This window comes from Photinus pyralis, unplaced genomic scaffold, assembly GCF_008802855.1.
Source record: "Photinus pyralis isolate 1611_PpyrPB1 unplaced genomic scaffold, Ppyr1.3 Ppyr1.4_LG5, whole genome shotgun sequence".
NCBI classification, from domain to species: Eukaryota; Metazoa; Arthropoda; class Insecta; order Coleoptera; family Lampyridae; genus Photinus; species Photinus pyralis.
The window spans coordinates 4,928,578-4,947,188 of NW_022170596.1; the positions used below are offsets into that span (position 1 = coordinate 4,928,578).

Consider the following 18,611-nt stretch of genomic DNA (forward strand, 5'->3'; position numbering starts at 1 on the left):
ATTCAATACTGCCTAATTATTTGTTTGTTATTTGCGACATTTTCAATTGACGACATGCGAAATAAGAACACTCATTAGTAGGCGGGGGACACTTTGTAACTCGAAGGTCCAATTTTCAAATGAGTATTACTTTTGTTTCAAAACTATTGTACAATTTTGTTCCTTAATTCATCAAGTACGTACACAACAAATTTCGCGGAATTCTCTCCATTTTAGTTGTCCGGCCAAGCATTGCAGTGGAACTTTTCTTTCGAATTTTCACAAACTAATTCCAGATTCGTCATTTTCATGTTCAAAAACCTCCAGATACCAAATTTCGTCGAAATTTTTTTCGCACCCACAAGGTAGGGGTGCGTCCTTTCGTGGTAGGAATTTTTAAATTTTTTTTTCAAATTCAGAAAGGGCATACCCCAAAACCTATTCAAAAACGTGCCATCCACCTTTATAGCTCTTATGATTGCTGAGCAACACATTAAAGAAGAAATCCAAATTTCACCACTTCTTTGGGGGTGGCTCCCAAACGAAACACGTTGGACCCTCGGTTTATTTGGAAAAAGTGCTAGTCCTGATCCCCTCTATCACATGCTGTAACACCCTGTATAGTATTTGAAACATCGGGTGACAAACTTCTCAGGGGAAGGCAACTTTTGGGTCGCCGAAGTCGACTATCTCTCAAAAACGCGCGCCTTGGGTGGTTTATTTCACCTCTACGAAAAAAAACAAAATCGTCACGCAGGAGTTAGGCGCGTTTACAAGATCTTTCCGACGACACCAATTTGAAAACAATCGCACCTAAACTATAGATAGATCGATAGATAGGGCAAAAACTGAAAACTCACCACGTTAGTATAACACACACGAGGATGGTGCCCAGATGTCGCCAAGGACGGTACTTCCTCGGAAGCAAAACCGACATTCTGGGAAATGATGGCCTTTTTGATCTGCTCCGGAGAGAGATCAGACAAGATGGAAAGTCTAAAAGAGACTTGTAGGTGAGGCTTGGCTTGGTAAAATGTGCACGTTTGCGTTTGGATTCGACAACCATCTCTCCTTCTGCAGAGGCACCTCTAAATAGCATTATGCGGGTCACTCTGTAATTGGGCGCAAGCCTGTTGAGAGCCCAAAACAAGAGAGGGATAATAAATAAATAAAGATGTTTCGATACGTGATAAGGATTGTAGCATTTCGGATCTTTTAGAAATTATCTCTTTGAAGGATTTTTTTATTTATTTATTTAATTATTTATTTATTTATTTATTTATTGTCATGTCATGTTTTTTTCTATTGAGCTAATTGGTTTAAGCGAATTGGTAGGTTTTGCTATGGTTACAATAACATTATGTCCCTCTCTTGTTCTGGGCCCTCAACAGGGATACGAAATACGAATCTGTCTTATTTGATTGTAACTTATTAATTTCTACGGTACAGGGATAAATACCGAAACTATTAATCTCCGTAGCGGCATGCATCTGGAAATACATCTTAGTTTTAGCACAGATATACGTAGGTAGATCTGTGGTTTTAGCTACATTCTGGCTGGATTCTGGAGCTCATACTAATTAATTAACAATTACCAATTAACCGGCTTTGTAGCTCAGTGGTAGAGCGTTGTGCTACAAAACCGGAGGTCGGGTGTTCGATTCTGGGCTGAGCTAGGAATTTTTCATCTGTGGTAAAGATGGGAATTTCCTTAGATCAGTTTCGAGCATTCTGCCGGCTATTCCGAATTAGGTTTTCCTGCAGCTTTCCTAATTCGTAAGGTAAATACCGGAGTATCATAGAACAACTTAACACCTCTTCTGCAGGGGCACCTCTCATTATGTGGGTCACTATGTAATTGGGCGTAAGCCTGTTAAGGGCCAGAACAAGAGGGAAATAAATAAATAAATAAATAAATAAATAAATAAAAAAATAAATAAATAAATAAATAAATAAATAAATAAATAAATAAATAAATAAATAAATAAATAAATAAATAAATAAATAAATGGTGCACTTGATGCAAGAGATGCTCGAATGTTTCACAATTTACAAGTGAGAAAGGATCTGGTTTTACTTTTAAATCTATAATAATTAATCTATATTTCGCATTAGAATACCGTCAGGTTCAAAAATTATTCAATTTCAAGGGATACTCCCTCAGATTGTTAAGTTTTGCAGATTGTAGAAGTGAAGTGAATGTGTACTTAACCACTTAACGTGGTCCCACAGTTACCTCTATGTCTTCGGTTATTGTGCGATATGAGTCGCGATACACTAATTTCCACATATTTCGTTGTTAACGTTGAATTTAGCCTCGAAGGCCATGCAGTTTTTAACTACAGATTTTATTGCTCCAAAGATGGGTCACATCCTGTGCACTTCACCCTTCTTCAAAATGTTTATTACCTGCTACCTGGCCCATTGTTCCCTAAACTTGTTTTTAACATTGATTGGAAACAACTCATATGCTTATACTGATTCTTTTCGGCCTGCTTTAGGTGTTCGATCACGTGCCACTTTTTAGATTTTAAATTTAAGCGAGACCAGATTAGTTTTTGGAGGAAATGGCTTTTCCGGTGGTCATTTTTAAACGTTACCTATTCTGTGTTGATCTTATTTCCGTGTTACTGTAGTGTGAAGATAAGGTACAGCGCACGTGGTGGTTAATTTTTCAGAATTTACCATGTCAAAAAACCACCAAATATCAAATCAAAACTTGAAAAGGCATGTTCAATATCTTATCCATAGAGTTCCATTCCATTCTTAATTACGCATTTTAGGTATGTTGTTTAAGGGTAGCAACTAAAAGAAATACATGCGACCGTCGGTTTATTTGAGAAGAGAAAAGAACATACAATATTTTTTCTGCCACAACTCTAACGTAACACTCTGTACGACGAAAAGTTTGCGTTCATCAATGTGGCTCCCATAACAGCTGGTTTGTACACTTTATACACAATGACGGTATTGTATACACCTTGGCATTACACATAACCTTAAATTTTAACTATATGAATTTTCCAAAAGTATTATGTTAATTTGAAGGCAAGCATGTTTTGGTTTATAACTATAGTCACTTTCTTGAGATGTTATTTGGAAAACATTACAAAACCAGTAAGTAATCGCATTCAAACCTTTGAAATTCCATATATCTCATATATTACACAGCTATTCCGATGGATACTGAAAGCCTCAAATTATGAAAGAAATCTTTACAATACGAGAGAAGAGTACAAATCGCTACAGTGTAAATTAAATTTAGTCGATAACTTTGCGAAGTATTCCAAAATTCAAAGAAAAATTAACGCACTTGATGAAGAATTACAAGTGCTGTATCAGACGAGGCGCAGAAGTGGTTACTTTTACAAAACTATTATTGAATACAGTTTAAAGGCGATATTTGTTGTTACATTAACGTTTTGCTCCATTTGGTATCGTCATACACCTGCTATAATTTTAAATAAGCAATTTGACTTGTTTCCATTCAGCTCCTTAATTTCGTTTCCTATTGATTCAATGAACTGTATTTCGGTACCGTTTTGGATTGTTTGTTGTAGCACAATGGGATCAGTTACAAAGTCGTTTTTATCGAATTTTGTTTGACCAATTCTGACAAGTAGTGTGCATTCGTGTAGGTATTGTAAAATACTATTTGTACAAAATGATATTCGTTATTAAACTTTTTCAAATACACATTAATAACTATAAGTGCATTTTTTTTCAAATCACCTTCAACCAGCCATGTGCTGATAACGCAATCTATGTAGTATTTAGGTTGTACTAAACACTAGACAATACCTACTCATGTTTGAAGTGAGACACTTATTGAAGCTACAAGTTTGGGGAAATATGAAACATTTTTTCTTAGGATTACGGTGATCGATGTAACATTTAGATACATATTCGTTTTATCCCCAACTATTGTTATTATATACTTATGTTACAACATAATAATATTGCCTACTATTCTCTATAGTGAATATTCATTGTTCTAAATTTTTCAAAATTATGAATTCATAATTCTCTATCCGAATTTGTGCAATTTTGTCTTAATTTTCCAAATTGTATGTGTTTTTAAATTTATTTTAAACATTTTTGAAACTATGTCATTGTGTCGATTTTTCTTGAATTTCCCAAATATGTGCTGCTGTTTAAACAATTACACATGTTCTGAGGAGGGCGGGAGGAAGACAAATCGTAGCCTAAAGCTAAACCTAATTGCCGCATCAGATTATGCGCCTTTTTTGATGTGGAACAAAATGTTCTTTTTTCTTGTAAAATTTTTAGTGGCGGTTTTGAATCACACTATTGAGGCCTTAATAGTAATGCAGCTTAGTCACACACCATGGACGTATGAAGTCTATATCTCATATATGATGCTTACCATCATCATTAATTATACAGATGAATGCCATCATTGTAATGTTACCATACTGCAAGTTTAACGGAACACTTATTTACATTTGAAGAACACCCTGTACAAGTGGAGATTGGAATCTCCTTTAGCCGAACCTTTAGGCACTATTTTTTTGTATCTCGTGAATCATAAATGTAGGTTAGGTTCATTCAAATATAAATTTATCAAAATTTAACGTAAGATAACAGCTTCAGTATGATTTCGTAACAAAGAACTAGGTACCTATCATTACAAATAATGAATGAATTGTGCGTAGTGGATTGGTCAATTAGCGATACTCAAAAATGGCTCGAAAAAGAAGGATTAAGTTTGGAGACAAGAACCATTTTGTGTGAAGCAAACAGAATGAGTGGCAAATTCTTTTTAGCTTTAACAGAACAGGACTTTGCAATGGAACCTATCAGTAAGTTGATTTTAAGAGATCGTAAATGCTTGTATATGGCAGTGAAGCTATTGCAACGAGAAAACCAAAACAGTATGATATCGTTGGGTCTCATCGAGCTACCATCGGTCTCATTATATACGCCCAACAATAGTTACTTAAAGCATAATGATTACAGTGATTATTGCGAGTCCGATTTTATTTCAAGGCCCGCATCCGAAGATGGTCGTTCGCAAAAGTTACCACCAGAAATATTCAAATTATTTATCAGCTTCTGCTATTTAATTTTTGTCACGTGGATTACCGCCTTTGTTATGGTCATAGTCCACGATCGTGTACCTGACATGAACAAATATCCTCCTTTACCTGATATATTTTTGGATAACGTCCCTCTCATTCCTTGGGCATTTGACATGTGCGAAATATCTGGTACCATTTTACTTACCATTTGGTTAGTAGTTCTCATTTTTCATAAGCACAGGTAAGCATCGCTGGTAAACAAAGGGGTAAAACCTCAAAATGATGTTTTTAGATTTATTTTAATGCGAAGAGTGTTTGCATTATCCGGTACGGTTTTCTTACTTCGTTGCATTACCATGCTGATCACTTCGTTGAGCGTGCCGGGAACGCATCTTCAGTGTAGGCCAAAGAATATCACATCTGGAGACGTCTTTTTGTTCTCCGATATTGCGGCGAAGATATCTCAAGCTTACGTTATATGGAGTGGTGGCGGTTTAGCGATACAAGGCGTCCGCACATGTGGTGATTATATGTTTAGTGGTCATACAGTCGCGCTAACGATGCTTAATTTTTTTATAACTGAATGTAAGTATTACGAAGACTTCTATAGTTGCCATATTACCCCTTTTGTTAAAAGCTAGGTAGGTACATGAATTTGGAATCTCTTTATTTAAGACATTAGTTCGCAAAGTCAAAAACTGTGTCTCTTCCCTCGTGAATAATGTACAGTATCTGACTCAATAATCAACCTGTTCACTGTCAGTGCAAAAAGTGTGTATAGGCTAAACCAAAGAACCAATGAATACAAACAAAGAACAATGAAGCAGAGACACATCCATGTCCAATAAGTTGCGAAATTGTATGAGTACGTACCACACTTACTATCAGCTCTGAGGAGCACTGTTGAACTGGCCGTCAAGAACCAAGCAAAATTGAATGTGGGCTCTTTCTCTTGCTTGGGTTATAAGTCCGGGCTAGATTAAACGGATTTTTATTATTGAAGTAGTATTGGTTTGACTACTGTAGTGGATGATTTTTGAGTTGTAATGTAAATGCGAGTGTAAATGTTTAAAATTTGGAGTACATCACAGTGAAGGTAGGTGTAAGTGTTTAATAAATTTTATTGCCCAATTGAATATTATAAGATGGACAAGTAACAAAATAAAAAACGCAACCAGCTGTGACATGACCAGAGCTTAGTAAAACCATGTAAAAGTAAACTGTGACGAACTACCTATGACTGCTGAACGAATAATAACCCGACTGCACCTCAATGCAGTTTTTACCCCAAGAGGCGCGTGATTTTTGGTAAGCTGTGTTCATACTGTTATGTAGTTCGTCCACTACATCAAAGATGGCAATATCATCGCGTTGTATTGACAGTGATTTATAGAAGACAGTGGCGACAATAGGAGTCGCCATGTTGCATCGAAAATTCAAATTAGAAATCATCAAATACTAATAGAATCTTAGTGTAGGCATATAATATAACCATATATACATGCAGCAGAAACTATACAACATGGCCGCTGATCTTCAACCAATCGAAAATTAGACACTATTGTGGCTACTGTCTGGATGAAGTCACTGTATATCAAGGTTAATAGAGAAAGTAGGTTGCCTTGTAACTTTCAGCCAATAAACGTTCAGTATTAAATTACGCGAATGACGTCACACGGAATCCCATTTCGTCCACATTATAAAATTTAATTATTAACGCAACAACAACAGAGCAAGTTCAAAAAAGCAAAATGGATCGAAATGGTACTTTACATGGATGTGCTGAAAAGTTCCTGCATTGCATAGAATGAAACATGCTGGCGAAAACGCACTTTATTCAAAATAGCTTACATTTCATCTTCATAGTCTTCGGCCGGGAAATGCAGACTGCACAGTCTATTGCATACGGGGTTCAGGTTCCATTGCACTTTACCCATTCTTTTTGTAATACTGGAATTACCTTTTGGAAATGCAAGAAACTGAATCTGCGATCCATTTACTTTCGATTTGTTGGAGCTGCTATTCATTTCAAAAAATAGCGCTGTAAGTAAAAAGTTGACTTTGAGCAGTTTGCGCATGCGCCGAGGCATGCGCATATTGGATTTGTACTATATAGGTACAATATGTCTGTCTCTACTAGAAGCATTGATGGTTTAAAATTCAAAGAAATATCTTTATCAATAAGAAACTTGGCATTACGCAGTGTGCGATATGTTTGTCTTTCCTAGATGCATCTATGGTTAATATTTCAAACAAATATCTCCATAAGTACAAGAGTTGGCAATGCATAACTGCGCCTATACCGACATCTGATTTTTATTATCTTCTATGTTTACCTTCATTAGAAGCATATATAGTTAAAATTTCAAAAACATCTGTAGAAGTAAGAAAGTAGACATTTTTACAAATTGTCATTTTCGTTAATAAAATTTTGAATTATTTATTTAAATTTCATATTTGGGTAATTACACATAAGCAATATCCGCGGGTATTGCACAAGTGCACGAATACTCGAGGATATTCGTCTGTTGCCAGGGTGATTTCTGTAATTTGCATTACTTAATATGATTGGTTGAAATGACAAAGAAGAACCACAGAATAGGCACAGACTACAGGGAGCGGTAGAATGAACTCCCATAGTTTGGGGATAAAAGGAGTGGGAGGTGTCTCATTCTGTTGACTGGGCGTTGAGATTAGTTAGTCGGCAATATGCCCTGGTTTGGTGAGCAACGTGGATTTAAATTATGGAAATATACAAGGGTTGGGGATTAAATCATAGCAACTATTTGTTTTGCCATTCTGATGCTGATTGGCCTTTGAGCTCTGGTTCATAAGCCGTGGCCCAAAGGTCATCAATGGCGACGATTCTCTCTGACATGGGGTCTCACCTCCCACCTTGATGAAATCGTATGCAGATGATCTTCCCTTACCTTATCTGAAAATCTTTGGGATGGTTTTTTTCTATTCCTGTTTCTGCCTGTAACTGAAGTAGTGTCCATCTTTTGTCAGATTCTATGCATTAGTCAGTGACTGCACGCGACGCATCATTTACACTTACTGGTCGTTCTGAGCGAGCGCTTGTTTCGCATCCTCTCTAAAACTCGGCGGGCCAACTCACAACGATTATGTACAAAGGGGCATTGTTTCTTATGGCTTCTAGAGCTCACTGTGGCATTCTCTAGCATTTCGTACGTGCCATACTCCCTGACGCACATTATTATTATTATTTTGTGGTATCAATTAAATGTGAGGGAGCCATGACGGTAGGCGTCACGATCGTTAGGATCTAAGTCAAACCTGTTTGATATTTCACGAACCATTTTGAATAAATTCAGTCATGAAAAACCAGCCCCAAAATAGACAGTGTTTTCATACTTTATCATCCCTATCCGTGTCAACCTGACTTTTCATTATTTTATAATTTTAAGATTCAACGCCATTCTGATCATATTTGAATTCACGGTCAATTTTTTTCGTATCAGAATTAATTTATATTTACGTTATTTACATTGTGCATTATTGACATGTCAAAGCCACATTTGGTACTCTGACAATAAATGATTTGATTTGATTTAATTTTGTTAAATAGTCGCTTTGTTTATTTTATTGTAAAATTTGATTTATCTGTTAAACGATTAAGTTTATTGTTATTGTCCTTATCACTGTGTAAGCTAACTAGTTTCAAGATATGCACATGTTATCGCTGAAATAAGCAGATGTTAATTCTTTCGAAGACGCAGTATTTTGTTAAGGAAGGAGGAACCAAAGTGAGGAAGGGAAATTGTTTTAGATAGAAGAGGAAGACGTTAATCGTGGCTTATTCGTTTTGGTAGACTCTGAGACGTAGCCGCTTTTTGTTTGGTGGGCGTTATTTGTTGCAAAACAGTCAGTTTTGCTGGTATTGAAGCTTTTCGTTAGATGCTCAGTTATAAATTTTTATAGATGAAATTCTGGTCGAGTTAAGCTCAATTTTGTGTTACATTATACACAGAAAAGTGAACTTTATAAATCGAGTTAAGCGGAAGCGTTTTTTACGGTTACGAAGAAGTTTACCCAATACCCGTTAAAGGAAATTTTGCCCACCATCAGAGGACCAATACTATTATTGTAATTAAAACGAAGTCAGTGTCGTTTAAATAGAGTTTAGGATGAAGTGAAGGAACTGAAGTTCCAAAGTATCTTCGTTTGGTGTTTGTGCGTCAGTTATAGAGATATGTAACTTAACTTTTATGGTGTCTATCTGTTTTTGTGAATGTATTATATTCTTACAATTGAACTGCTTCGTTGTAATTGGGAACTTCCTGTAATGAAGCATGGAAATAAATAATAATAATAATTAACGTAATTAAATTGAATTTGTTCTATCGATCGCTTGTTGCGTGGTATTTGTTTGTGTGCCCCAGAGTGCCTATTCCTTTTAGTTTATTTGATTGATTGATGTCGAATAAATTTGTTTCATTTATAAATGGTTAGTTTTGTGTTGAATCAAGCCGAAATTATTACCGAGGAGATAAGAGTTTACATGTTAATTTTTGTATTTTGTACCCAGGTGTTAATTAAAAAGTTTTCAATTAATTCTTGTGGAGGCGGTTAAGGCTACCGAATTTTCCAAATTAATAAGGCTTACGTCAATATTATAATGTAATGTGGCGCAATTCCCATTTATAAAAAGTTAATTTGTTAACTGATCACTGTGCAGTCAGCAAAAATAAACATAGTCACCATTTGTCCAAGTACGCTTGCCTAGCTTTTAACAAAGGGAAAAAAATTGTTTAGTTATCTAGGGATCATTATACTTATAATTATTAATAAGTGTACCATTACAGATACACCAAGGAACCTATACTTCCTTCACATTACAACATGGGTAATGAATATGTTTGGTATATTCTTCATATTAGCCGCGCACGAACATTATTCTATTGATGTGTTTGTGGCGTTTTATATTACGAGCCGTCTATTTCTTTATTACCACACGCTGTCCAATCATCAAGGTTTAGTTCAGAGGGACTACAGAAGGACGAGGATTTGGTTTCCCTTATTCTCCTTTTTCGAATCGAGCGTCGACGGGATCGTACCTAACGAGTACGACACGCCGAGCGGTATCGTGAAAAATATCTGGTGCGTCATTAAGTGTCAGCTCAATCTTCTCCGACAATTCGCATACGATTGCAGAAATCGTAGCTCTTTCATTGGCGATCGCGATACGGCGAGTACGATGGATTTTAAAAAGACCAAATAATGTAAATAAAAATTAAATTAATTATTATGTTAATGTTATTTATGAAAAATTTTAATGTTTGGAGAATCATTTATGTAGGGTAATTAATTGATCTGTTTTGAATTGCACTATTTCTTTACTCATTGGGAAGAAAGCCGCCATTTTATTTCATTGCTCAAGTTACAAGAGAACGCTTCTCTAACAGTAGAAGGTTAAAGTTTTGGTTGTTATCTTGGCTTGAATGTACTTATCATTTTTGAAATTTTTAATTATCTTTGAAATTGTACGCACAGATCACCATTTATAAATGCTTTCACAAGCAAAATATAAGTAATATAATTTTTAAAAGCTGATGCAGCATTTGAAAAATGTACAGCAAACCTACATGCCGGAATTATACAGGGTGAGTAAGCAAAATGCTAATTAATGTTGCTAAAACTGATGAAAAGTTTGATAACAAGAACACTATGTGTCAGAATTGTACAACTTGAGTGACTAAAATCCTTTAATTCTATCAATACTATTTTAATCATCTTTAGCTCTTTATTCTCATAAAAGTTCACCCAAACATGGGCTTTCCTTTAATGGTTTAAGTCGATATTCCCCAAGCCTTGAATTCGAATTAATAGTTTTGTACTGTGGTGCTATTAATTAATTAATTAATCTTTCCAATGACAGAAACTAAGAGAATGTTGATTGCTTCACTGTGTAAATAGCTTTGCTTTCGATGTACCACCCTGTATGCTACTAAATGGTTCTCCATATCGTGTTATCTACTGAATAAGGGAGGATTTATTATTGGAATTTAGAAATGTTTTTTAATATATTTCTATTTTTTATGATGTTCGTTCAGACTGTTATTTAAAAGACTTATTTTTAAGGTGTTTACACCGTGAGTAAATGTGACTATTCCAAAGAGTATCTAAACATGAAGTTTGGTAAAAATGATCTGAGAAAGATGTAAATTATCAGTTTATAGGTTTTTTCTCACACCTTCGTAGAGTAAATTGCCAATAGGTGGACATGCAAACATCGCTCAAAAATGCTCTCTTGAAACTGTTGAGGTAGTGGTAGATTCCTTCCAAGTGCATTGTTCATAAAATTTGCAGTTTACTCTACACCTGCATCAACTTAAATTGTTACGTTACCGTCACATTTTTTAATATAACATAACCAAATATTCACCATTTAAAAAAATAATTTTTATAAATATACAAATGTACCTACCTAAATATATATTTTTTTTACTTATTGTGAAATTGTTGATTTATATTTGCAGTTTCCGACATATTTTAAATGTTTTGATGTTCTATTCCTAAAAAAAGCTTTATGTGAATTTTGTACTGAATTAAATACAATACCTAGATGAATACAATTTTTTCTTGTAATAGATATGAAAATTATGAATGTTATCCTTTACCATAGTTTAGCTCTAGATACAAAGTGAACAGACGCTAAATTTGTTTGCGCGTCAAACTCAAGGATCTAGATTATCTAGAAACGAGATACATTTTTCTTATAGAGATTTGCTGGTTATTTTTGTATGTGGTAAGGGAAAAAGCTATATATATTACAAGGTTGGGATATCTGGACAAGGCCATCATCAGTCTTAAGAAATCTGGCAACATACAACTTCATGGTAATATCGCAGTAAAGAAGGAGTCCCATCATTTCTATTGTCATTATTATTATTTATTTCCATATACAGGGTGGTGACTTGCGTAACGCATCATAGGGATTTCAATGTAAAATTCATAACATGCGATTATTGGCTCCCCAAATTATTTTAGAGCAAAATTTGTAGGAAAAATTTTTTTACGTCAATCAACCGTATTAGTTTTCAATTTTTTGCATAATAAAGACGGAAAATTGGAAAAATAAAAAAATCCGCATCTTTTTCAATAATCTGCGATGCCATGGAATTTTCTAAAACAAAAAGATATCCAGTTATCAATTAGCAGCAGTTCGAAATTGATTTTATGATCGACTTGGTTACTGTCTTGCAGTTAATGGTGACTTATTCGAACATTTATTGTAAATTGTTATATTAGGAAACCGTTTTTAGTAATTTGGTCTTTCTTTATGCTGAATTCGCCGTTCTAAATATAATATACTTTTTGATTCGAATTTGATTTGTTTTATAGCAGACATTCCATGGCATGACGGATATTGGCGTAGTTTTTTGTATTATAAAATTCCATGGCATCACAGATTATTGAAAAATTTTTCCCAATTTTCCGTCTTTATTATGCAAAAAATTGAAAACTAATACGGTTGATTGACGTAAACAATTTTTTTCTACAAAAAACCTTAATACATTTTTGCTCTAAAATAATTTGGGGAGCCAATAATCGTATGTTATGAATTTTACATTGAAATCCCTATAACGCGTTACGCAAGTCACAGTTGAATGTCGAAGACAATCACGGAATTAAGTGTCGTGTAGCTCAAATTTGACTACAGTTTTTTACCACCTCATTCACGGAGAAAATTGTTAGTTACAAACAACAAGTCAGTACCTACACACATGTACATCAAACGAATTGGTAATTTCAACATATTAAAATAAAATGATCAAAACTTATATGAATGTGACTTCAGGGACAAGACAAAGTAATCAACATCAAATAAACATAAATTAAGCAAGCATTACACCAAAAACGTAAACAATTACAAACAATAGCATAACGGTATTTGATATGTCATTCTGCATTGTGGTTAAATCAAGTAAATTTCAAAAACAAAGATTCGAACACACACAAAAATAAAATGGGACATACAAGACATAAATACGATATAAAGAGAAATGCAAAAATTACTACCTGCATTAAATAACAACAAACATTTATGGAGCGACGCGTTCACAGTCGCCATTCAAAACACCCCCGTCCGTGCTTTTTAGATGGCGCATGCAGCTTTTTCCCACCTAGAAATTGCATAGTTGTCAACTCTCAAAAATGTATGTATCATCGTAAGTTGTATATACAGGGTGGAACCTTTAAGTTAAAGACAAATTATGAGGACATATTTGCAAAAAGACAAGCTGGTGAGAACATACACGTAATGGCGAGTCATTACAGCTTCCCTTCTAAATTTGTTTGTTTTGTGATTTGTACGCCTCTCATAACTGGTCGAAGTTGCAAACCATAGACACCACTATCAAACTAACGTGTGAGCATAGCCACCGACAAGTTCTTGTTGATTAATGGATAAATTGTAAATAGTAGAAATTTTCTTTTATTTAAAATGGCACGGTCTTCATCGAGATTTGATACTAAAAAAGTTGTACGTAAAGCATTTTGTAATCGGCATCCAAACTGATGGAGCTTGTGTTTCAGAACTCGGAATTGGTAACCTTAACTTATGGTTCATTAGTTGCCCAAATGGTTAAAGATGTTGAAAATCCCGATGATGTAAATAAACAGTTAGATAGATTAGGTTATAACATGGGTATACGGCTGGTGGAAGACTTCCTCGCCAAGACAGGCAGCGGCCGATGTTTGGACCTGAAAGATACCGCAGATAAGATTCAAACTGCCTTTCGAATGTACCTCGGCGTACAGCCGAACGTCGCCAATTGGAGTCCGGCAGGAGATGAATTTTCATTCATTATCGATTCGAATCCGTTGACCGATTTAGTGGAATTGCCAGAGGATTTGAAAGGTTTACGTTATTGTAATATTATATGCGGGGCAATTAGAGGTGCTTTAGAAATGGTACAGTTGGATATACAAAGTTGGATTGTTCAGGTAACTTTTTTTGTGTACGAGAGATGCCATTAACTTTATTGTTCTTCCAGGATCAGTTAAAAGGAGATGCGAATACAGAAATTAGAGTTAAATTTATTCGTAAGCTTGAAGATGCAATACCCGCAGGGGAAGAGTAGGTTAATTAAGTATTATAGCTTTATTTAGATTTAAGTTTCATGTATCTACAATCTCTATTAACTAAGTGGCGAATTCTGTACGAACTTGACTTTACTTTCTATAAACTTCGCTAAGGCTAATATCATTGGTTCACTCAAATTTCTCCCCATTATTTGTATGCTGAGAGGCATTCCGCTTCCACTTAGTTTAATTGGTATCGAAACTGCAGGTACACCTAAAAGGGGAGGATCATAAAAAGTAAATAGTTACACGCAAGAGGTTATCCATTGTGGCATTTAGTATATAGGTATTTTGCACACAGTGTGAGCGATAATTATTAATTAGCATTACCATGACGAATATGATCAGTTGATATTAAATCAGCAATTGTTAACACGGGTCTTGTATAGGTATTCATGTATCTAGTAGGAACACACCTTATATTTTAAGGGCAACAATTTCTCTAAAATATGTTTAGTAATTTCAAGTATATTTCAATAATCTACCAAGAAAAATATTGCTGTGATAACACGCATAATTTTCGAGATAATTTTAGTTTGCGTGTAAAAACGTCTGAGTGAGAGTAATGACTAAACATGGATATCCGCAAGAAGTCTGTAAAACATTTTTCTCCTCTTCCTGATGACGATGACACGGCTAAGAATTCTATGTCAGTATCACTGACTTACTGACAACTAACAGCACTACTACAGTACCTACCGTGCAAAAATACTAAATTGATATTCACTGTACACAAGTAGTGGATAACCCCTTGATTTACAAATTACCTGCCATATTAGCTGGTTGCGTGCAATAATCCTGAAAGGCACACTGATCCCTATTTGTTTTATTTTTAAACTCTTTGTATTTGGGTGCAGTTGTCAATGTTGTTGGAGTTAAAAGTACTTGAACGTCTTCCCATGCTTTATCGAAGTCATTCAGTATCAGCCTGCGTACCTTCAAAGCTTGATTAAAGTAGGCCTCGTAATTCCTGAAATCTTGCCATACTGTGAATACGAAAATCATGAACGTCAGTACCTATTTAATAAGAAATAATTTCCAGTTAAAATTCTATTCCGAACGATATCATTGAATCCTAAACTTCTCGATGTCGCGTATAACTGCTCAGTGGACGTATTTATGTCTGCCCGAAAACCAAATTCTATACCATCATACCTTGCCATATTACTGGCGACTTCACACTGATTTAAAATTGAGTAACAAACAATACTGTGTTCAGTGTTGGGCATTGATATCTGCAAAAGTGATTGTTTAGGGTGTAATCATTCAATAGGAATCCCTGTATAGAAGGTTAATACAACAGATAGATGGCCATTATTTTATATTTAGTTATAAAATTAAAGGCAGTAATTATTTAATTTAGCCCAGACCAGACCCATACTTACAAAGTTTTTAATTTATCATTCTAAACGATCAAGTTAAGGCTTGTAACTTGTCTGGTAACTTGAAAATATCAGAATGACCCTATGTTTTCTTAGTATTACAAAAGTTTGTTTATAATGATTGTGGAATAAAATGTTTTCAGAATAAGTATGTATAAAGGGTCCTGTAGAAAATTATCGGGCCTGACCTCATTTTTTTAATCGAACGCCCTATGTATTTTAATCTAAAAAGCGGAATATTAAATTTTCTTTTCAAAAATATCACTTATACCATTGACTAAATACCTTATTAGTCAATGCTTATACACAGTCTTGCTTATATCATGAATATTGTTTTGCTATTGGGCTAAAATGAAATTTTTTCCCAATAAAACTGGTATGTTGACTTAATAAAGATTGTAACTGGCTATAATCAACTGTTTAGAAATGTCCCCCCTTTGAAAAATTATAAACTAACATAAAATTTTTGACACAAATTGGTCATCACATCTCAAGAAATACATCATGGTGGGAGGGGCTTAGGTAATGTTACACTTTCATTCATTTTTAATTAGCAGTGTTCATTTTAAAGAAAAACCAGCAAAGAAAACGCATTCAACTGGCCCATTGAAAAAGGGTTGTGTCCTTCTATTCAGATTCATATTCAATGGTGCAATCAATCTTTACCTCTCTTACATCGGCTCCATGATCTTCAAGAAGTTGCGCCATCTCCTCCCAAACCTCCAGAACTTCTTCATCCAAATTTGAAGAGTAATATTCGACAGGAAGACCTACTCTCAATCCCTTAACCCCCAGTTTGTTAGCTGAAGGTAAACTAATAAATGAATAAGAATGGTACTTCGCTACTGTTTTAATCCTTACGATATCTTCCTGTACGGTTTCGTTAAAGTAGTGGAGTCTTTTGGATCGTGTCCTGCGATAACATTTAACACGGTAACGCAGTCATCCACATACCTGGTTAAAATACCGGGTACATCCATAGAATTAACAAGAGGTATTAAACCCAAACGTGAGACCAGCCCATATGTTGGTTTTAAACCTACCAACCCACAATACGAGGCAGGATTCCTTGTTGAACCACCGGTATCCGAACCAATTGCTCTGAAAATTTATGGCACTTAACCAAGAACAAATGATTAGATCCTTACGCAAAGCAAGCGCCGGTTGAAACAGCAATTGCACATCCACCACTACTTCCACCAGCTATGTAAAAATCTTCATCCTCAAAACCCCACACATTCTTCGTAGGGCCGTATATCGAATCGATAGTTCCAGATCCCATCGCAAACTGATCCAAATTACACTTGCCGATCATAACAGCGCCAGCTCCAATTAATCTATCGTACACGGTTGCACTGTAAGTAGGGGTAAAATTCTCCAACATTTTCGACGCGCATGTAGTTTTAATATTTTTTGTACAAAAGTTATCTTTCATCGCAATCGTAATTCCATCCATTTCCGATAAAGGTTTTTGTTCCCTGTAGCGTTGCGTCGACGCTTCAGAAAGGTTTTTTGCCTCGTTCCTTGTAAGCGTTATGAATGCATTGTATTTTGTTGTTTGTTTTGCACGTTTTAAACAAGCTTCTGTTAATTCCGTTGCAGTAATGCTGTTATCCTGTAAAAGCCGGTTTGCCTAAAAATAATAGGATGTAATGTATTCATACTTGAGATAGGTATAATTTTAAAATACAATTCGTAAGCTAGATGAAAGTATTCTCTCCATTTAAATGAGCTTTAAATGAGGTTATGTGGTAATCCTGCCTGAAGGTTATGTTTGTCATTGAATGATGTTTGTATTCTATTCTACACAAATAATTCTATTCTATGGTGTCGTAAACAAAACCATTGAATTTATAACTATCAAATTCAATGACAAAACTAAAAACATTGAATTTATGCTAAAAATATGGAACGCTCAATGAATAAAAAATATTCATTGGGGATGCTAATGCAATAAACAAACATAAATATTGACAAAAAATACAAAAAAGTTTGCGCAGTAAAGCCGAATTTACACGTGTCAAGTAGCTAAAGCAAGAACATTGCATGGTGTTAAAGGTGGGTTCATAGCTCTCCGTTCATACGTTGCGTTGATCCGTCAAACGGATAGTACATTTTGTTAAGGTTCATAGCAATCCGTCCACGTTGTACATTTGCAAGTATAACCATAACCTTTATTTTGTACTGTACCCTCCGTGATTTTCAGTATGTGAAAATGGTACGAAAGTAAGAACACATTGCTATCTGATTATTACCGTGAAGAACGAATAGGCGAAAGCTGTTAACATACCAAACATAAACTCACTCTTGTTAAAAACGGACCAACGGAAACGTAAATGTTCAACTTCACTTAACTTTTCCGTCGTAAACGGACGACGTACGATTTAAAAATTTGCTGTCTTCTGATTGGCTAACGGACAAACGGAAACGTATGAACGGAGAGCTATGAACTTACCTTAAACAACAGATTTACTTAGTACTGGCGCAAGTTCCTACTTTAGTAAACGGTTTAGTCAAGTGAATAGAAACAATTTCTATTTACTTGAGCAAGTTGCAACTCCCACTTTTGCATTCTAGGAACACTAAACAACTAAACAACAATACATGTAAACGCTCACTAAACTAAAAATTTTCGTTACTTGTATAGTAACTTGCTACTTGACACGTATAAATTCGACTTAAAGACAACGCGAAGCGCCAAATTTAAAAGATAGCCAGGGCCGGTCTGTAAAATATTTGGGAGTAGCTGCATATTGAGGAACGTTTAGTCTATGAGGAAGTCAGATAACGAAATGAATTTTGGGTATTCTTTTACATGGACATTACGGAATAATTTGAATTTTGCTGGCATTATTCCTTCAAACAAAACAACCGTTAATTGTATTAATAATAAGACCGAATGATCTGTGCAGATTCTACTTATTTAACCTTCTGAATCATGGTAATCTTAATTAGTTATAATTATTTCTTCCTTGGATTTTAAACCATTGTTAAGCTCATTCCATCAGAGTTAGACTGGGTCAAGCATAGAGTGACCCAGTGACCCGGTGACCCAGTTAGATTACTGACCCAGTTGACCCGGTGACCCAGCTTGACCCAG

General features: G+C 35.1%; 3 protein-coding genes across 3 annotated transcripts; 2 read left to right on the forward strand and 1 right to left on the reverse strand.

Annotated features, from left to right (window-relative positions):
• Positions 1-4,502: 4,502 nt before the first annotated feature.
• Positions 4,503-11,089, forward strand: LOC116171331 (sphingomyelin synthase-related 1). Its single transcript, XM_031488105.1, has 3 exons — positions 4,503-5,262; positions 5,314-5,606; positions 9,848-11,089. Exons 1-3 carry the CDS (start codon positions 4,637-4,639, stop codon positions 10,261-10,263), a joined length of 1,335 nt encoding a protein of 444 aa, XP_031343965.1. The 5' UTR covers positions 4,503-4,636; the 3' UTR covers positions 10,264-11,089.
• Positions 11,090-13,375: 2,286 nt separating this feature from the next.
• Positions 13,376-14,248, forward strand: LOC116171518 (trafficking protein particle complex subunit 3). Its single transcript, XM_031488394.1, has 3 exons — positions 13,376-13,527; positions 13,581-13,991; positions 14,042-14,248. Exons 1-3 carry the CDS (start codon positions 13,489-13,491, stop codon positions 14,126-14,128), a joined length of 537 nt encoding a protein of 178 aa, XP_031344254.1. The 5' UTR covers positions 13,376-13,488; the 3' UTR covers positions 14,129-14,248.
• Positions 14,151-17,289, reverse strand: LOC116171517 (glutamyl-tRNA(Gln) amidotransferase subunit A, mitochondrial). Its single transcript, XM_031488393.1, has 7 exons — positions 17,202-17,289; positions 16,660-17,144; positions 16,373-16,612; positions 16,178-16,325; positions 15,147-15,364; positions 14,897-15,099; positions 14,151-14,343 (listed from the first exon to the last, which is right to left on the reverse strand). Exons 1-7 carry the CDS (start codon positions 17,232-17,234, stop codon positions 14,186-14,188), a joined length of 1,485 nt encoding a protein of 494 aa, XP_031344253.1. The 5' UTR covers positions 17,235-17,289; the 3' UTR covers positions 14,151-14,185.
• Positions 17,290-18,611: the final 1,322 nt, after the last annotated feature.

What these genes read in the sequence shown, in the direction of transcription:
- LOC116171518 (XM_031488394.1), top strand. Translation starts at nt 13,489, where the DNA reads ATGGCACGGTCTTCATCGAGATTTGATACTAAAAAAGTT. An exon ending in GATTTGATACTAAAAAAGTT is followed by an intron (nt 13,528 to 13,580) that starts GTACGTAAAGCA and finishes CTTGTGTTTCAG; the next exon opens with AACTCGGAATTGGTAACCTT. An exon ending in TACAAAGTTGGATTGTTCAG is followed by an intron (nt 13,992 to 14,041) that starts GTAACTTTTTTT and finishes TTGTTCTTCCAG; the next exon opens with GATCAGTTAAAAGGAGATGC.
- LOC116171517 (XM_031488393.1), bottom strand. Translation starts at nt 17,234, where the DNA reads ATGGAGAGAATACTTTCATCTAGCTTACGAATT. An exon ending in TTTCATCTAGCTTACGAATT is followed by an intron (nt 17,145 to 17,201) that starts GTATTTTAAAAT and finishes TATTATTTTTAG; the next exon opens with GCAAACCGGCTTTTACAGGA. An exon ending in AATTATTTCTTATTAAATAG is followed by an intron (nt 15,100 to 15,146) that starts GTACTGACGTTC and finishes GCAAGATTTCAG; the next exon opens with GAATTACGAGGCCTACTTTA.
- LOC116171331 (XM_031488105.1), top strand. Translation starts at nt 4,637, where the DNA reads ATGAATGAATTGTGCGTAGTGGATTGGTCAATTAGCGATACTCAAAAA. An exon ending in CTCATTTTTCATAAGCACAG is followed by an intron (nt 5,263 to 5,313) that starts GTAAGCATCGCT and finishes TGATGTTTTTAG; the next exon opens with ATTTATTTTAATGCGAAGAG. An exon ending in TAATTTTTTTATAACTGAAT is followed by an intron (nt 5,607 to 9,847) that starts GTAAGTATTACG and finishes GTACCATTACAG; the next exon opens with ATACACCAAGGAACCTATAC.